General features: G+C 50.0%; 1 protein-coding gene across 5 annotated transcripts in view; it reads right to left on the minus strand.

Annotated features, from left to right (window-relative positions):
• The window catches only part of Ttc7b (tetratricopeptide repeat domain 7B), a 214,079-nt gene that overhangs the window by 16,531 nt on the left and 178,456 nt on the right, over nucleotides 1–19,092 (minus strand). For all 5 annotated transcript variants that reach the window (XM_036205761.1, XM_036205759.1, XM_036205760.1 and 2 more), the window contains 2 exons: nucleotides 17,776–17,916; nucleotides 10,072–10,274 (listed from right to left, as the gene is read on the minus strand). In XM_036205761.1, coding sequence (XP_036061654.1) covers nucleotides 10,072–10,274; nucleotides 17,776–17,916 — 344 coding nt within the window. The remainder of the gene's footprint in view (nucleotides 1–10,071; nucleotides 10,275–17,775; nucleotides 17,917–19,092) is intronic.

Here is a 19,092-nt window from a genome sequence, read left to right on the forward strand (position 1 = left end):
AGATCAGAGCAAGCCCCAGCCACCACCTCTCACCTCACCAACTCCTCAGCCTGAAAGAGCTCCAGCTGAAAGGGATGCTTCTGCCGAAAAGCCTTTCGTTCCTGTCTCCCCAGGCCTTATATACCTTTCTCCGCCCAGCCATCACTTCCTGGGATTAAAGGCGTGTGCCACCACTGCCTGGCATGTTTAATCTAGTGCTTGTTCTGTTCTCTGATCTTCAGGCCAAGTTTATTAGGGTCCACAGTATATCACCACACCTGTCTATATCTGGCATCCTAGTGCAGAGGGTGAGAGAGAACCTGCAGCCCCAGGCTCCTGTAGGGAGGGCTGAGTTGATCTATGAAGAAACACCACATCCAGTGTCAGTGTTTCCCTGTGCTAGGCCGGCAGCTTCTGCTGCATTTAGAAGGACACTGGCCAGAATTTCAATTATGGATCTAATCAAGAGTCAACTCTTAGCCAGACAGAATCTCCGGCCAATGTGTGTGTGCACAAATGTGTGTGCATGTGTGTACCATTCCCCAACATTTCCCTCAGCAAATCACTGTTCTTACTAGCTTGGGGTCACTTACTTGTCCCCTGGGGAACAGGCACCTGACAGACATCAAAAGGGGACACTCTACACTTCTCCTAAGAACCCAGGTGTACCATTCACCGTTGGGACACAGCTGTGGTCCTTCAGGCTCAAGTGTGTGATCATACCTCACTTCTGCCAGAGGGTGATCACCATCATCCCCAAGGACAGAAGAAGAAACTGAGGCCCAGAGAAGTAAGGCAACTTGCTCAGGAGCCCCAGCTGCTTTACATGGAAACTATGCCCTGATTTAAGCCATGTTTGCTCCTGATGCTTAGCCGAGAGAGACTTCGCTGTCCAAGCTCCTCCTCCTGCACAGGGCAGGGAACAGGGCTGGCCGAATCCCTGCACAGAGAGCAGAGAAGCCTGTGGGCACAAGCACTTGGGATCTGGTGGAGTTAGGTACAAATCCCTTCTACAGGGACTGGCAGGAACTTCTGCACGATGGATCAGAGCCTAAATTTCCTGAGTATTATTTCTTGACTGCCCCTAAGGTTGGCATCCCATGGATTGACAGATTGTGCTCTAGGCCTCTCTCTTGCTTCCTCTCTAGGATTTATGCTTCAGCTTCAGATGAGACACCACCTAGTGCCTGCTGCCAACCCCCAAGGTCACTGTTGCAGCCCAGCTGTGTGTGACCTGCCACGATTACAGGCAGCTAGCTCTTCCTGGAGCAGGTGCCCAATGTCAGTATAGCACTCTCTAGTCCCTCACGGGGCCGTACACTGGATCTCCCTGTTCAGCACTTCTCATCTTGAACTGTCCTTAGGGATTCTTAGTCCAAGTCACCTGCCCTCCACAGCTTCCAGAGTGTGATCTCTCCATAGTGCAAATATAAGCACGTTGGCTTGGCTGTTTAAAGTTTATCTTGTACAATTTCAAACCTTCAGAAGGCAGAAAGGCTAATATAACACCGAAAGTCAAAGTCAACAGACGCTAAACCTTTTCCTTATTAAGCACATGGGTCTTGAGGGTTGAATTCAGGTCCTGGGGTTTGGTGGCAAGCACCTACTGAGCCATCTCACTGCTGTCCCTAACTGTTCCCTATATTGGCTTAACTCATATATTTGGGGGAAGGGCGAGAATTTATTATCAATGACAGGCATTATGACATTTCACCCCTAAACACTCTCTAAAAATTAAGGATGTTTTCTTGTAACCACTTGAGCATGAGACTCATAGTTCAATAATATCCTCAGAAGTGATACGGTCAGGACTTCTGGTGTGGCTGTCACTGCCCATCCACCCTGTTCTGACCTGGCCACAGCTAAGATGAAGATGCTGGGATGGGATTCTAAGGCTGCAGTCCATTCACCTCATTGGTGGAGGTTAAGGTCTGAAGGCACACACCTGCCACGTGTCCATTTTGGACTCCTATCTGTTATTTGAAGAGACCTTCCCACGAGAGATGTCTTCCCCAAAGCTTTGGGCCTAAAAGTTTTAAGTCTCTTTTGCAAGTCTTGAAAACAAGTGGAGCTGACATGGACCAGAGAGAGCCCAAACACTCAATGGGGAGCTTAGAGTCAGCCCCAATACTGAGAAAGCAATCAGGCACAAGATGATCTGGGACCAGTAGTCCAGGAAGCCCCAAAGGCCACTTTCTCATGGCAGCCAAATCCTCAGTCTGTGTCCCAAGGCAGGTGGTTGGCTGGAAGGGCTGCAGAACGAGAGGGCATAGGACTAAGACCCAGGGCCTGGGAATATGGAGCAGAGTTGGTATCAGTACACAAAGACACAGACCAATGCAGGCAAGGAACTCTACATCTGGCCCAAGCCAGTGAGACAGGATCTCCAAGAGCAAATGGCAAGGGTAGGATATGTCAGATTTGAAAAAAATTAGGTCATAAGTGGTGTCGAGACTGAACTTGGCTGTCAGTAACTGGTCACCTAAGACTTCAGAGCAAGGGTCGGAAGTGAGCACAGCACTGGTACCACACAGTTTGCATTCAGAGCCTGTCCTGGCCCAGGCTGCTTCTGGGTTTGTGATTATGATGGTCCTTAGGGAGGGCCAGGTCGCCTGATGCCACTACTCCCCGGCCATGTTGTTGGGTTGGGGGGCCTCTCTCCCAAACAAACAGAAACTACCTATGGAGGAAGGCCCTGCCCTGGAGGGATGCTTGGACTGGAGGGTTGGGGTAGGGGCAGCAGGGCTATAGCTAGACAGGAGCCAAGTGATGAAAAGCAGGGTCTCTATTCCCAGGAATATTCCTTTTGCTTCAAGGAGGACACAGATACCCAGCATCCAGAAACTGTTATAAACTAAAACTAAGTAATTAAAAAGGGATTTAAGAGTCTTAAAGATACAGCTGATGTCATGAAATTGCCATTTGCCTGGTTCTCCTCATCATTTCTGATTCTTGCTGTTCTATCCCTGGACTGATCATGCCTCTGGATACGAACAGCATCTTGTGTGGCCTGACTGTTTCTAGAGCTTTGAAAATTAGGGAGAGCAACTTTTTTTTTTTTTTTTGAATATGCTCCCAAGCCAGATTTGAAACTCCCATCAGGGGAGCCCATTCACAGAGCAACTCAAGGGCCCTGATGTCCTGGACATGGGCTGCTCTCCCCAAGAGAATGTGTCCTACTCACAGCCATGAACTCAGAGAGATTCCCAGAGCTGTAACCAACACATAGGGATGACAGTGGTGCTCACCACTCATCTTATACTGAACTATACAGTAACACATGTGGGCACTACAGGTACTCTATCTACCGCGAGAAAATGGAACTTTACAAGTTGTATATAGTTCAACTGCTCAGCATTCGCATAGCATACTCAAGATCCTAGGTTCAATACTAAAAACATCCAGTCCAAAAAATTCCAGCCCAAACCAAACCAAACCAAGCCAAACCAAAACCCTCAGATAACAAAACGAAACAAGGCAAAAGGCAGCGGAGCTGGGAGCTGCTCCACTGTCAACTATCACTGAGGATCTGGATTCCTACATGATGGCACTCCCCTTTTGTCTTTGTTTGCTCTGACTTACAGTGTGACCATGGCAGATCACCGAGAGCTGCTTCCCCTCCAGGAAACAACAAATTCTCCACTTCACTAAATGGTGTGATACTGGATATGACATATAACCTTCCAAATTATACTGTATATTAAAAGTGACATTTTTCCAGGAAAGGCACAAAGCTACACAGAGAAACCCTGTCTCGAAAAACCAAGAGAAAAAAAAAAGTGAAATTTAGGGCTAAGCACTATTTGTTGAAAAGGCCTTACAGTGTCAAAGTAGCTAAAGTACCCTGTGGACCATTACAAAGAATGAAGAGGCAACACACAGCAAAGATGGCCCTTCGGCTAGAATGCAGCCCTCTCCCCTCTCTGGACCATGAGCTTAAACCCAGCTATACCGAGTGGAGAGATTAAGCAAAGCGGCCTGCAGACTTATTAGGGGCACAGACAAAAGACATCAATTCATAGATGACAGAGCCTTCCTAGCTGACTCTGGGCAGTTCTGCTGTCAGTCATTTCTCTATGCATGGGAAGGAAGCTGACACAGGATGAAAGAGACTGCCTCTGAGGAGGCGGGCCTGAGTCTACTCCAGCAGCATACCTGTGCCTGGGTCTTAGCCAGACCAACGCAGGGAGCAGACGCAGCCCTCAGGAGAGATGGGAGGTCAGAAGGTAATCCAGAGCTGTGTCGGTATCACAGAGCTCTCATCAGGTGATGGGCCCATCGGACCCATCGGAGCACAGGCTGCCAGGCCCAACAGTCTGGGGGACAGACTTTTGATTAATAAACTGTGAGACATGCAACTTCCTTTAGCTCAGGGGACAGACAGACACCTTCAGAGATGGAGGGAGGAAAACACCAATTTTCATGATGCCAGTGTATGACAGGATAAAAGGGTAGATTATTGAACAAATACCTAGTGATATCCGAAGCCAGTTTCAGAGAGCTCTGACATCAGGCCTGTTTGAAACTTCAGGAGAGATGCCATTGCCTTAGAACAGTGTATGTGGACAGCTTTGTTTTGATGCAACACCTTAAGAACTGTTCAAAGAACTGAAAGTCTGGGTAGAAGGCAGACGACACATCCCAGCAAATCTTGTGTTGTGGAGGCTGCCATGCACATAGGACAGCATGGGGTATTCCCAGCATCTTAACCAGTTCCTGCCACTTTCTGCTACTAACACACTCCCTCTGGAGTTTATGGACTTATTGCCAGTCCAGAGCCCATGCTTCAGAGAACGTGAGAGTCAGGGAAACCCTCAAGGACAGTCTGTGTCTGAGCCCTTTAGCATGAGGACATCTTAGTCCAACTAAGCAGGTTCCTTGCCTCGCACTCCACCCCCAGAAGACAAACATGTGTGCCATGCTCTAACCAAAGCTAGTTATTACATACACCTCTGATAGGACCCCAAAGTGTGTTCTTACACCGAGCAATGTGACCTGTAAGCAGACAGCTACAGTTGGCCAGGCTCCCATCCCTTGTCTTCCTCTGGGGACCTCAGAAGCCTAGTACTTTCCTAATCTCATTGTCCTTTTTGAATGACAATGGCTCCCTGTCCCTTTCTAGTTCCTGGCTACGTCTTGGAGCTTCAACATTCATGGGTGGATCCTTGAATGCTTTCAGTCTGATGTTCTCATCTCTTAGCATCACCTCTGACAGCCTCGCTCTGCCCTGCCCTTATCTCAGAGGACTGCTCATTCCCCTAGAGGGTGTGCTGTGCTGGTCCTCCTGGTTTTTTTTTTTTTTGGTTTTCCTTGGAACTCACTCTGTAGTTCAAGCTGGCCTCGAACTCACAGAGATCCGCCTGGCTCTGCCTCCCGAGAGCTGGGATTAAAGGACCGCTGGGCTGGTCTTCCCTGTTTGCTGAACACTGGGGGCAGTGTTGATGAGCAGGGAGGTAGCAACTGACCAGGCAGTCTTAGGGGCAGGGACCATGCAAGGGGGCAGTTCTAGCTCCGGGCTTGGTCAGAAGCTCAAAATGGCCTTGTTTCTTTCTGCCTTGGCCGGAAGGAACTTGAGGTCCTGATCTGTTTTTTTTCCCCCATCTTTCTTCCTTTTTATACAACCTAAATGCCCCTGCCTGGAAACTATATGGGAGGACGTAGCTGAAGCTGAGAGGCACTGGACATCTCATTGGTGGACCGGGTGGACTGGCCACTCATTTCCCTGTGCCTCACCCCAGCTTCTTCCATTCGGCCCCCAGACTATACGGCTTTACAGTACTCCACTTTCTAGGACTCACTCCTACTATTCGGAGGCTCTGTCTTCTTCTCTTAAGTTCCCAACTCTACTCTTATGAAGCTAAGCTCACCTTCCTGCTGTCTGTGAAGGTCACTGAGTGGTAGGGACAAAGGACCTAGACACCAGCAGCCCCAGGTTGTCTCGGTGCCTGTTGGTGTGTCCAGGACTCTAGCACCTTGTGCTCATCTGAGATCAGAGAAAAAGGCTTTGCTGCTGGCAGACTCCACACTTGGCTATCAGTGTCACTCACCCCTGCTGGCCCTCGCTGTGGCTCTCCCTGCTCCTCTAGTTCCCTCCTCTCCTGTGCTCTGGGCATCTTGTGCCCCACCCCCCCATGCTGTCTACTCCATCAGACCTTGGATGGGCCCCACATCTGCTCCTGTTTCATACCTTTCTCTCGACTTGTCAAGCTCAGCAGAGGCAGGCCGAGCCTCCTGTTGACACTCACAGTCCCTGCTTGTTGCTCAGCAACACCTTCCCTTCTGGTCTTAACAACTCCCTCCCCACAGCCTTCCTGGCTGCCTTCCACCTTTGCTTCAGAAAGCCCTTGTTCCTTTCTTACCTTTCCATCTTACACATTGCCCTCAAAAGCCCAGACTGATGCGATCGGAGGGCAGCCAGATGTCCCTATTTGTAGAATTTGTTCCTGTCCTGGTAACTGTGTCCTTGGATGCACCAAGTCTCTATGCCTGTCCTTGGCCTGCAAAGCCCAGACAGTCTTCTCCCGGAGGCCACCGCTGGCCACCACTGCACACCTCCTCTTTTCTCCCCACTCAAAACCGAATGGCTGCTTTGGGAAAAGCTGGCCCATGTTTCCTTGATGTGTTGAAGGTACCATGAGCTAAAGGACTTTTAACATAGCCAGCAAAGAAGTGCAAATTTATACATTTATGCAAACTAACATTGAAAATATCCCTTTAGGCCTTCTGGGAAAAAGTCTGATCACTTTGAGAATTCCTCCACGACATTGCAATTCCTAGTCTCTTGAACTTATTGCTTGCTTAATAACTGTCCACACTCAGCCCCTGCCTCCTGGCCTGGGCTAATTGCTACTAGACAACACCTTTGTTTTTCCTTCCTTTTCACTGTATGTGAAGTGAGGCTCCGACAAAGGCTGTAACTGTTAGGAAATTATCCATTTCCCTTGGGTTTAATTTACATTTATCTCAAGTCTGACTTTCCACTTTACTTTCATCGATAGCTATGTCTTGTCTTTGCTTTTAACGATGCAGACACATGTGCACTCCGCACAGTGTGTGGCTGCACTACTCACACCCTTAGCTAGGGAGTCCTCTTCTCGGTGCAAGCCCGAGCCCGTCTGTCTCTCCCTGTGCAGACTCCACCTGGGTCAGGCAAAAGCTCTCGGAGACCACCCCTCCAGCTGCTCTTCTTTCTGAACATGGGGGCTGCCATGGCAAACTTCCTGTCCTAGGTCTGCCTCCTATAGTCCCTTATCTTGGGACCTTCTCAGTTGGTTTTATGATGGTTCCTTCACCTGTTATTCCTAACCTTTCTTGGCGCTGGTGTGGCAGTGTGGTATGGATTGGCCCGTGGCTGCTCTCACTCTCTTCTGGGTACCAGGAAACTCAGTGCTCATCATTGTTTCTGCCTCTTGCTGCCCATAAACCTGGAGCCTCACCTCCTCCCCAGTCTTCTGCTCTCTGCTCCTAAGGAGCTCAGGGGCTTACAGACTAGCCTGGTTCCTGTGAGGCAGAAGACACATGTGAACCAACAAAAGGGTTTGGCTCTCTTGTGTGGTTAGCCTTTAAGAGCAACTGGTGCTAACATTCTCCCTAGTTATGTAGATGAAGAAACTGAGGCACAGGAAAGGAGTATCCGCCTCAAAGCCCCAAAGGCAATGAATGAGTAAGAAGAGCACTGGGAATCTAGCCCAGACCTGTCCAGAACCGTAGCCCTGGCCTTGCAATAAAGTGTGAGCCATCTTGTTGATCTCTAAGACACTGAAAAGCTGCTTTGCTTTAAGTAGCTGGGGCAAGGCCTTGATGTTTCAGGGCTGAAGGGCCTGTGGATTCCAGAGACTCTCTGCAGGCACTAGAAGACCCAGCAAGCCAGAAGGAAGATCTGCCCTCAACTGTGGCAGGGTGAGAGGAAAACCAAGGCTGGAGAGCATCATGTACAAGATCACCTGGAAGGCGCCCTGCAAGCTCTTTGGGAGTCCCTGAGCACCGGCACTGGGCAAAGCTGCTGAGCTGGAGAAGCCGAACTGCCCCAATTTTGCAAGCTGGCTGCTCCCAGCCTGCCTTCAGTCTGGGTGTTTACTGAAGACATCAGGATACACAGAGAAAGGCCTTGTGGGTCTGTGATTACTATGGGTCCCTACTGGAAGACCACCGAGGTGGATAGTGTCTCCAGGCCTGGTGAGGCTCAGAGGCCTGTCTCACTTCCCCTGTGCTGGCCACCTGGCTAGCCCCTCAGAAAGGAAAACACTTGTCAGGAGCGGGGGCTTGAAAAGCTCTAAGGGGAAAGCAGAGACCTCTCCTGGGGTGACTTTCCTATTGATCTTTTGTCTCAAGTGTTCCCCTGGGGATGAACAAGAAACACTTCTCTAAATAATTCATAGGCCCGAGTTAGAAGCATGCTACTTCTTTTTAATAAGGCCTGGGCACTTGGTGTTTAATTCTTCTGCAACATCCTAACAAAAGCTAGGAGACCTGAAGACACATCCCTCTTTCAATAGAGAGACAAAAATTAAAAGCCAGGTAATATCTTTAATCAAACAGACTAATGTTTGGATAATATGTGAAGTAATTTATAAAGCTGCATCGAGTTACAGAGTGCTCATAAAAGGAATCTGAAAAAAAAGTGAGTGACTGTAATTATTACAAGGCTGGATTTATTTTTAAAACTGAAAATGACTGCCTCTGGCTGTTATTTAATGAACACCTACTAGGCACCAGGAACTCTGCTGGCTCATTACTCAGGAACTTTGGTTAGCGCTCACACAGCCCACCTGGGTAAGCAGCTGCCCAAATCACAGAAATGCCAGGGTTCCTGAACAACAAATCCAGGTTCAGGTTCAGGTTCAGAACTAACCCTCAGGCACAAGTTACCTCATAAACTGCATTTTCAGTTCATCAACACTGTCCTACCCAAAGCCAGCAGTTATAGCTCAGTCCCTACACTGTACAGCACTGCTCAGAAACGGTGAGACAGGATCCTTTGAGTACATATTACTGCTAGTTACAAAACCACATCCTCTTAGGCCTAGACACATAGCCAGTCTAACAGGACTCCTTGCAAAAGGGATGTTGAGGCACAGAGAGCTTCTGGGTCCTTCTTGGAGTTAAAGAGAGTGACAGACACCATTGGGACCTGATCTCTGTCCCAGGATTCTATGCCCAGTGCCCCTATCCTATCTTACAGGTTTGTCTGATGACGGCCATGAACTCCTGAGGGCCACAGATGTGAAAGACACCTATCTCACCTTTCCTGCAAGGCAGTCCTCTTTCTTGTGGCCTATTAAAGAGAGAGGCCCTCTACTAAGAACCAAATGACCTCAGAACTGAGCTTGGCACACTGGTCCAGAGGGGGCCCTGTGGCTTTCCATCAGCGTAGAACATAACACAGACCCTTGTGTTCAGTCAGAATCCCATACGGAGGAGGTACAGACGGGATGCTCTGTTAGGGAGGGCAACCCAGACACATCCCTGATGGCCACAAACTTCTGGAATGATACCAAGATGGCAAGTGGCCTACTCTAAGGCCTCTCAAAGATGGCCTATCCCCAGGGGTGGAGGGTAGCAGGGCATATTTATTTCTGAACTGCCACAGGTATACATGCCGTGGAAACTAGCCAGACATCTCCCCTCTCTGTAACACAGGCACCCCTCCCTTCCTATAATTGGCTACTCCCTAATGGCCAGTCTGCTGGAGACAAACTGGAGGCTCCAGCTCCCTCAAAGTAAGGCCTTTGAAATCTCTGGTATGGATACTCCCTTAAGGTGGCTGCTGCAAGCAGAGCAGGACCCAGATGGCAGTGATGGTGACCAACACTTAAGATTGTCCTTCTCAAACCTAGAGCCACAGGGTGATTTGGATTGCTGACCTAATGCTCCATTGCACCCAGTAGGACCTTAGTTGAGACAGCTGTGGCTGGGTGCTGTCACCTCCCAAGGTATCACAGGAACTGCCTGGCTTTGTGCCATGTGATGTTTCAATAGGCTAACTGTATTTGGTCTTGGGAAGCAGTGGGCGTGAGGCTGTAGGCTACCTGCTGCTTACAAAGGGAGCCCCAATCCAGGAAATGGGGATCCTGGCCTTGGTCTCAGACTCACCAGTCGTTGCATGCTCTTCACATGGGTGGGGCTGATGGATAAGGCTTCTTCATACCATCTCCGGGCCTCATCGAAGTTTCCCCGAAGCTCAGCAACCTGGCCCCGCATGTATAGCACATTGTGGGACATCGGGAAGAGGTTGGCAGCTTCTTGGGTACAGGCTGTGGCTTCAGCAGGCTTTCCAATGCCAATGTAGACCTCAGCTGTGGGGGAAGAGCAGAGAACAGATGCTGTCCTGGATCACTGCCCTCAGAGACCCTGTGGCAGCTGGTATTCTGCTTGGGGACTCTCACACTCCAGGAGTTTGGCAGGACCCAGAGCCAGCTGTGCCCTACCCTGCTGGACATGGCCACAAGCCGGCAGTTTTTTGTGCCCACTTGTGCCCAGGTCACTTGTGCTTTGGTCCTTGAAGGGCAGACAGATGCCACTACCACACTGACAGCAGTGAGGTCTGCCTGGGCTCTGGCCCAATCTCTGAGGATAGTTGTCCCAGGGCCTACTTAGAGCCCTTCAGCATTAGGACGGAAGCTGCCCTTGGCTCTGTTCATCAGAGAAAGGGCTGAAATGAGCACAAGAACAAGGACCCGCTGCACACAGCTCCTACACAGGGGAGTGGCTCTGCCCTCCCTCCAGGGCTTCCTCTTCTGAGGCTTGAGCATGACAAAGGGCTTTCTGGGGGCTCACTACATCCAGAAGCTATCCTTTATGAACCTCCAAGGAGCAGTCTGTTAGGGACATCCCTGATGACCTGGATTAGGCACTGGCAGATCTAGCTTTCAAGGCAGCACTTGAAGAGATCACAGGACTGACTAGTCCCTGTCACTTGGAACAAGCCAACAGGCAGACAGAGGTAGGCTGCAGAGTCTATGATCCCTCCAAACCTTTTCCTTTACCCCAGACTCTCTGGAGAGGGATACCACAGAAGGCAGGGATGTGTTAGCAGGATGCACACAGGGAGTCTGGGGTGCTGAATGCATGCCTGCTGTGTTCCCTGGAACTTTCTCTTTCATACAAAATTCAAGTGGCTTTCCGGTCATGCTTCCAAGCCATCAGGGCCCAGGTAGCCCCCATCCTTCCCATCCCTCATTTCACTGGTGTTTTGCTGTCTGGGGGAGGAGTAGGCAGTGAGTGGAGGTAGGGATTCTGCTGTGGTATTGCCTCACCCTGAGCATTTCTGGGATAGACCCCCAATGATGGGCTCTGCAGTCCCTGAGCTGAGCACAGCCCAGGCCCTGCCCTCATTGATGGCCTAGCCAAATGTCTTTGCCGGGGCCTTAGGCACACAGCTTTCCATGCTGCTGCTTGGCTGTGCTAGTCTGTCAAGAGTGATTCCTTTCCAGGGGTTCAGTGGGAGAGTGAGACACGCTCCTCATCCCACCAGTGAGACACTCCACTCTTTCTAGGCCATGACCCAACTGTTCTGACTCAGGAACTTTCTGGTGTGGAGTCACTCCTTTGGAGATCTTGACTCATCAATGTGAGGAGCCAAAGGCTGAAGGCAGAGCCCCTTCCTGCCACCACACTGACAAGCTATGTTCTTTGCACCTATCCACTCTGCACCCTATGCTGGCTCTGAGCCCCCTCACCCGCTCTCTCATTGTCTAAAGGATTCCTGACCTCCACACAACTCCTGTCTTTAGGATGCTGAAGGTCTTTACTGGGTTATCCGAATTGTTATCAACATCTATACCAGCCATTCTGCACACCCCGGTCTTTCTCATCCCACATGCCTCCCTAGCTCCCCTGTGCTGATCCACAGGCATTCTTTTTGCAAGGATGCTGCACTCTCTCTGCCTACACTTCCCGTCATCCAATCTGCACCACTGGCAGATGGTTTGCAGTCCAACACCCCACTAACACTGATTTTGTCTGGGCCCCCAGCCACTCCTTCCCTGCAGATCTAGATTCTGGATAATGTGTCTTGATTGTACCACGCAGCCTCCTTCAGAAGAGTTCTTCCTGCTGGGCAGACGGTTCAGTGGGTGAGCTTGCTGTACAAGCATGCAGGCCAGTTTAGCTCCTTGGGGCCCAAGTACAAAGCCAGGTATGGTTTGTACACGTCCAGAGCCCCAGCTCTGGGGTGGGTTAGAGACAAGAAGACCATCGGGGTCTCCTGGCTTGCCAGCCTAACAAAAATGGTGGACTTCAGGTTCAATCTCAAGAAAGCAAAGCCAACAGCTACAGAGAAGACTCCCAGAACCCTCCTCTGGTCTCTACACATCAGTGTACACATGCATATACACAGCACACACAGGCATAGCGCCCCCTTACACACACACACACACACACACACACACACACACACACACACACACACATACACACACTAGTGATTAGTGCGTGCTGCATGCCAAGCGTGCCATTGTGTGACCTAGTGGGACTTCCTTGTTTGCTCAGTGAGATGAGAAATAACCTGCCTGTGTCCTACCACTAGCAAGAGGTGGGAGTCAGAATTATGTGCGTGCTGGGGATCGAACCTGTAAATACTCTATCATGGAGCTCCACCCCCAGCCCTTACCTTACGTTTTGTTTTAGGGTCTCACTGAAGCACCGGGTTGGTCTTGAACCAACTTCGCAGTGCAGACAGGCCTGAGTTTGCTTTAGTCAGTTATTCCAACTCAGCAAGGAGGTCAATGACAAACACACACTCTGAACTCCTCCCCTTGGCTCCCACCTTTCCGCCTTCTGCCCATTCCACAGTTTCTTGGAGGGAGCTTTTAAAGCCCCATTCAGAGCTTCTAGCTCTTCAGGGCGTCTATGCGGGAGGGTCAAAGATCTAAGGCGGCTACTGGGAACAGCCTAATGCGCAGGACCTGAGCCTGGCCACAGACCCCTGCCTGCCCTGGGGTCCTAGAACTGCACTGTCTCTCAGAGCTCAGGCTACAGGCAGGGCTCTCTCAGCTGTGCTGTGCAGGGTGGTGCTGCACCTCTCTCCATTGTTCCTGAGCAGTGCTAAGCAAACTCTGCTCTGCTCAGATGTGCAGGCCTTCTCTATTGCTTCCTGCTTCGGCAAGACCTTTTGTTGCCAGGGGTCACAGGAGTGGCACTGTTTGTTCCTGGCACTTGGCACATGGAAGTCACTGGCTTCTGTAACCGTTGTTCTGCATTTGCAGAGCCTAGGAAGGCAGGGACTGAGTGTCTGTCCCCATGACCACTGCACTGCAGAGCCTGGCACCCAACTGGACACTCGACAACACTACATGGAACAACTGGATGTCTGAGCAGGGCTGTGGGCTGTGAGCTGCACAGGTTGGTTCTGAATTTAGGCCTCCCAACATGTGAGCCTTGCAACTTGAGATGGGTGACCTGGTAACTCTGCCTCAGTTATAAAGGGGACTCAGCCGGTCACAACACAGAGTTCTTGGCACAGTATCTGAACCACACATTGTGCTTGGTAAGTGCCAGCTATACAAAAGGTAAAGACTATTAACTCAAACCCCAGCAGATGGAGAAGAGGCTGATGGGCAGGGCTGGTCCCCCAAACACCACATGTCTAGGAACTGTCTTCTCCTCCTCATGGTGGCTGAGAGAAGCTGGAGGGAAGGGGTCAGGCTAAGGAAATTGTGACAGTGTCACAGCTTCAAATTCCCAGCAGAAATCAGAAGCTCTGATGGTGCACATCTAAGAATAGCTGCTGGTTTCGGCTGTGAGAGGTGCCAGAGTGAAAGCTATAATTATTAGTAAGTAACAAGCAGAAATTAACCACCTACCGCAAAGGCATTTTTAGCTGCCATCCCACTGTGGGTACCCAGAAGCTGCCTGGCTCGGAAGGGGTCTGGCTGGGCTCTGAATTCCTGGAGCTGTCTGACTGTCCACAGACAGTGAGGCCTGCTGAGTTCCGAAGAGAAGCGCTCACTCAGCTCCACTGGTGTCACCATCAAGTGTCACCATTGTCCTCCAGCTCTCCTGGCTTCTGCCCTAGGAAGACTATGCCATGCTCACAGCTGCCTAGTGGGGTTCCCCTGCTGCAAGACAGGGGGTGCCCCCCTCCTGCCCTTCTCTGTGGGAGACCGAGTACAAATGATGCCATAAGATCCTTGGTCCTTTCAGGAAAACAGCAAAAGCTGGGAGCTGCTTTCTAAGTATCATGGGAAGCTCACATGCTCTAAGAAAAGATGACGAAGTGTAATCCTCAGGCATCAGGGGCAAATACGAAGAAAGCAGAAGGACTGGGGAGATGGCTCAGTTGGCAACATGCTTGTCTTATAAGCCTGAGTACCCAGTTTAATTCTCAGAACTTGCATGAAAAACCAGACATGATAGCAAAGAAAGGTAGATCCCTGGAATTCCCTGGTCAGTTAGCCTAACTCGATGAGCTCCAGGCTTGTGAAGGACCCTGCCTTAATTAAACAAACACACAACATGGTAGCCACTACATGTAGAATGATAGCCACGGTTGTCCTCTAGCTTCTATGTGCATGCATAGATGTGCACCATTGTCTGTACACGTACACACACACACACACACACACACACACACACACACACAAGCAAATTTCCTCAACACATAAGTGCTTTTTGAGTGGAAAGGAGATGCTGATACCTAAGAAGATAAGTGGGCAAAAGCTATGAGCAGCCAATGAAAACACATTTCATGCACCCAAATGGCAAAGATCCAGGGTTTTGAGAATGCATAGTATTGGCAAGGAGATAAGAAAATACAGTCACATGCTGTTGACTGGAATAGAAATTGGTAAGCTCTGTGGGAGGTCACATGACTACATTTATCCAAATTAAAGAGTGTGCACCGCTTGACCTATCGATCCACTCTTTGAAGCTGACCTTCGAGACAGAACAACATATATCAGTATACTTATTGAAATGCTGTCTGCATTGGCAAAGGATGAGAAAAGATGAAGACACTAGTCCACAGTGTACTGCTGACACCAAGATGCTTCCCACCACGGAACTATACCATGCAGCTGTGAGAGGTCAGCACTACATAGGCTGACACACAGTGATCTCCTAGATACTGGAAAAGGGTATGGGGAGAGGGCACAGAATGGCTAAACCTCTGGAAGGTTCCAGAACTAGCATCAGTGTCTGCAGCAGGTAACCGAGGCACAAGGACGAAGGGAGCCTTTCCAGTTGACATCTTTCCCCCTGTTCAGTGTGTACCATGCAAGTGTGTTACCTAAAATTACTTAAATAAATTTGTGTCACTGGTCTGAACAACCAAAGAACAAACACGCACAGCCCAGGCTGTGTTGGCTACCAGGAGTCCTAGTGAAGGTCTGTGGCCCTGGGGTCAGGGCTTCCAAGATGAAGGATGAGGTGGAGAGGGGAGGAAGAGAAGGGCCTCTATAATCGAGCATCCTGCATTTCATGCCCCAGCCGGCCTGTCCCAGAGGCTCGTATGTCATGCTCACAGTGCTCTTGCCATCAGAAATACAGCTCAGAAACCCGGAAACAGATGGCTGGAACCTAATACTGTCTCAGAGAGATCTTTCTTTCCTGAGAGACTCAAATCCAGGGCCACCTCCACCACAGGCTCCTGTCATGAGGTCCGCTACTCTCAGTTCACCAGGAAAACCAAGCAGGTAAGAACAAGCCCACCAACACCACAGAAACAGCTTTGGGAGTCAGGCCCTAATCAGTTCTCTAAACCCTGCATAATGTATGGGATCTGGAGTTGTTAGAGCTGACGACCATGTTACTTGGTCTTCACGAACTGTCAAAAGGAGGTGATTTATTGTATTTCTCAGCAGTCTAGCACAAGCCTCGTAGGGTGAACCCCAGTCCTTCTACAGTCACTCCTGTAAGGCTATGCAAATATGGAAGGAAGAGTTGACAGTGCACAAATGCTTGCTGTGAGACTCGACTTGGCTTCACCCACCCGCATGACACACTATACTCACTGCATGAACTCATGTACATCTGCCCGGAGGCTGGAAGGCAAGATTAGCATCTGCTTTCCATAGTTCCATCCCAGGAACCTGCGGAAGGCTCGAGCCACACCCATCAGCAAGGAAACTGAAAAGTTGCTCTGAATGCGGTCTTTGTCATTCAATTCTTCACTAGTCTAGTAAGAGCCATGCAATTTCCTTCCCAGGAGCCTTGGAGGGCCATGCAAACAGGGGCAACAGCCCTGGACAACTGAGTGGTGGCAGGGGTGTGGTAGGGTAGGATGAGATGTCAATACCCCCTAGGCCAAACTCTCTGGCGTTTTGTAGGCTTTAAGTGTTCTAAGAAAGGTGATATGGTTCAGTGGGCAAAAGAGCTTCCCATGCAAGCCTGACTAGGTGCTCTTTAAAATCTAGACTTCAAGACCACGGAAAAGAGAGCTCTGACCTGTGCCATCCCTGTATGTCCAGCCAGGCTTTCCTGGTCTGTCATTAAACAATACTCTGTCCCTCTCTATCCTCTGAGGTCACTGTCCATACAGGTAACTGAGCAAGACAGTCTCAGACTCCTGTGCAGGGACTGGGCTGTTCTGGAGAAAGCTGGGAAGTGGCCTTCCTGTGGGGCCCTGGCTCTCAGAGGCAGCCTGTCTTGACCTCTTTAGGGAGTGGGTAGAGGAGAAGGACAACCACACACACAGGTATGAATCAGTCATCTTTTGTGCTTAGCAGGAGATAATTGGCTAATTTACAGCAGTTGTTAGGGGTCAATTAAGGATGCTGACAATGCAGATGGGTTGGGTCCGGGGCTGGCAAAGCCAGGTAGATCAGCTATGCCTTCTTCACACATGCGCGTCTGCTAATGGGGACAGACACACGAGGTGGAACATCACACAACTGGCCCAGAGAAGGATGGCATGAGTAGAATGGGCACCCTTCCTAGTGACACTTGAGCTCTGAGCATGCTCCCTGGTGGTGATGACCTGAGAAGAGTCCACCAGGGTCATGCAGATGAAGTGGGAAACTTGAGAGACAGGTGACTTTTCGCAGAAATAGAACTATGCATCTGCACTAACAGCCATCACTTTCTTGGGAGCTCACCAGGTGAGATGGGTTGCTCAATCTTACTTAACTCTGGGATTTGCAGCTGTGGGCAACTTTGTGTAGCCAGCGACTGCCATGTGAAACCAGGGCATAGCGGATCATACTTCCCTGGGGTCGGTTTCCAGACCAGGGGCTGCTGCTGCTGTTTCCCGCTCTGCAGGTCACCAGGCTTGCCTTCGGAGGGAAGTGGGGACACCAGACACACTGCCCTGCCTTGGCTTTGATAACGGCATCTGTGCCATTAATGCTTCCTATCCCGTTGCCTGGAGACTCGGAGAGCAAACGGTGAGATGTGCGAAGCTCTGTGTCCCTTGGCAGGTGCTATTCTAACCCTACCATGCAGATGAGTAAACTGAGGCTGAGAGGGAAGGCAGAGATGGATTCTACCCAGCCAGGAAAGAGTACAGGTGAAATTCACTCTGTCACCTATGGGGACAGCATGGGGGTGCAACACTGGCCCTTCTGTAGTACAAACCCCAATCCTGGAAATTCCTCCGGGGTCCTCATTCTAATTTGTTACTGATGCCTACTCTGGGTCAAGTGCAGTCACTGAGGAGAGATGAGGAAATGCAGGGTAGCTCATGGTCCCTGTACAGAGGTAAAGCACAAAAGGTTTCAGTACTCCCAAAGGCTGAGGGGTTCCGGGCTAAACCGTTGAATGCGCTGCAGAAGCCAGCAGCCTCGGGGTCAGCAGCAGGCTGTGGGAAATGATGGGTGGACGAAGAGGCCCATGGGGTCAAAGGCTAAGTGAGAGCGGTACCTGCATGGAGCCAGATCTGTGCCAGTGTCATCCAGGGATGCAGTGGGCCCTGCTTGGGGGCACTGCTCTGCAGAGACGAGGCCACTTCTGACAAGGCTTGCTCCACTCTTGAGGCTGCTACTGATGTGGCATGGACAGAGCCTGTGGGAGGTTCCAAGACTGTGTTAGGAGCTAAAGGGGGGCCACAAACTGCATACCTACCTAATGACCACCCCAAACACAGACATGAGGACGAACATACACACACCCCTTCCCCAGGATGCGAGTTATTGTTCTTAAAGAGACCAGGGCCAACCTTGATGGCCCAGGACTTCAGTTTCACCCTCTGTCCAGCTGGTCCTTTAGTCCACACACAGGGCACATGCTATGCTAAGCACTCTCCAGGAGCTCAGCCTGGCATGACGTGAGTGCTGGGGCAGGAAGGGAGTGCAGCTCGACACACGACAGCATCAGTGATGGACTACAGGGGATGTTACAAAGCACCCTGTGTTAGGGCCGAAACCAAGTGACTGTATGGGTGCAGCAGAGGAAGGCCATGCTTGTTTCCTGGCGTAATATCTGGAGTAGATGGCTGGCCATTCTCAAGACAACCCAACTTCCTGTTAACTAGTGCATCTTTTCCTTCTAGAGATGGGCAGCACCATGGTTCTATGGCTTGACTAAACACTGGAGAAAGTACATGCTTGCTCTGTATACAGCAGATGCCTGTTATAAGGCTGACACTGGAGTGGCGGAGGGCAGCCTGGAATCTTCAGCTTCGACACACACCTATTTTCTAAACCCTGCATTCTTGAAAGACTATTGGGCACATGTGCCAGGCAATCTGATGACGAGAGAGCATATCCTTAACCAGGAGCATGCATCTCACCTCTTCCCAACATTCAGTCTTAGAGTCATGGCTCAGAATTGAGGGAAGGTTCTCTTGTTATCTCAACTTAGAACTACACACACACACACACACACACACACACACACACACACACACCCTACAACTTTCTTAATTTATCATTTATCAGGAAGTTCAGCATGGAGACAAACATTGCAACATTGTTAGTGGTAACAACTATCAACTCATGAAATTTACAACATGAAAAAAAACATGTAAAGATTAATGCTCACAATGCAAATAAATTTAGTCCATTATATAGTGGGTAACATAAAATTGTTAATGTAAAAAATATTTCAACTGGGCTTTGGGATGTCCTATTACTTAGTCACATTATTACTATTATTATTCATAGGTTACTTATTTTAAGAGGCTTGGTAAGCTGTGCGCAGTGTTTCATGCCTCTAAAACCAGCACTCAGGAAGCTGAGA

The sequence above is a fragment of the Onychomys torridus genome, chromosome 14, assembly GCF_903995425.1.
Source record: "Onychomys torridus chromosome 14, mOncTor1.1, whole genome shotgun sequence".
Lineage (NCBI taxonomy): Eukaryota > Metazoa > Chordata > Mammalia > Rodentia > Cricetidae > Onychomys > Onychomys torridus.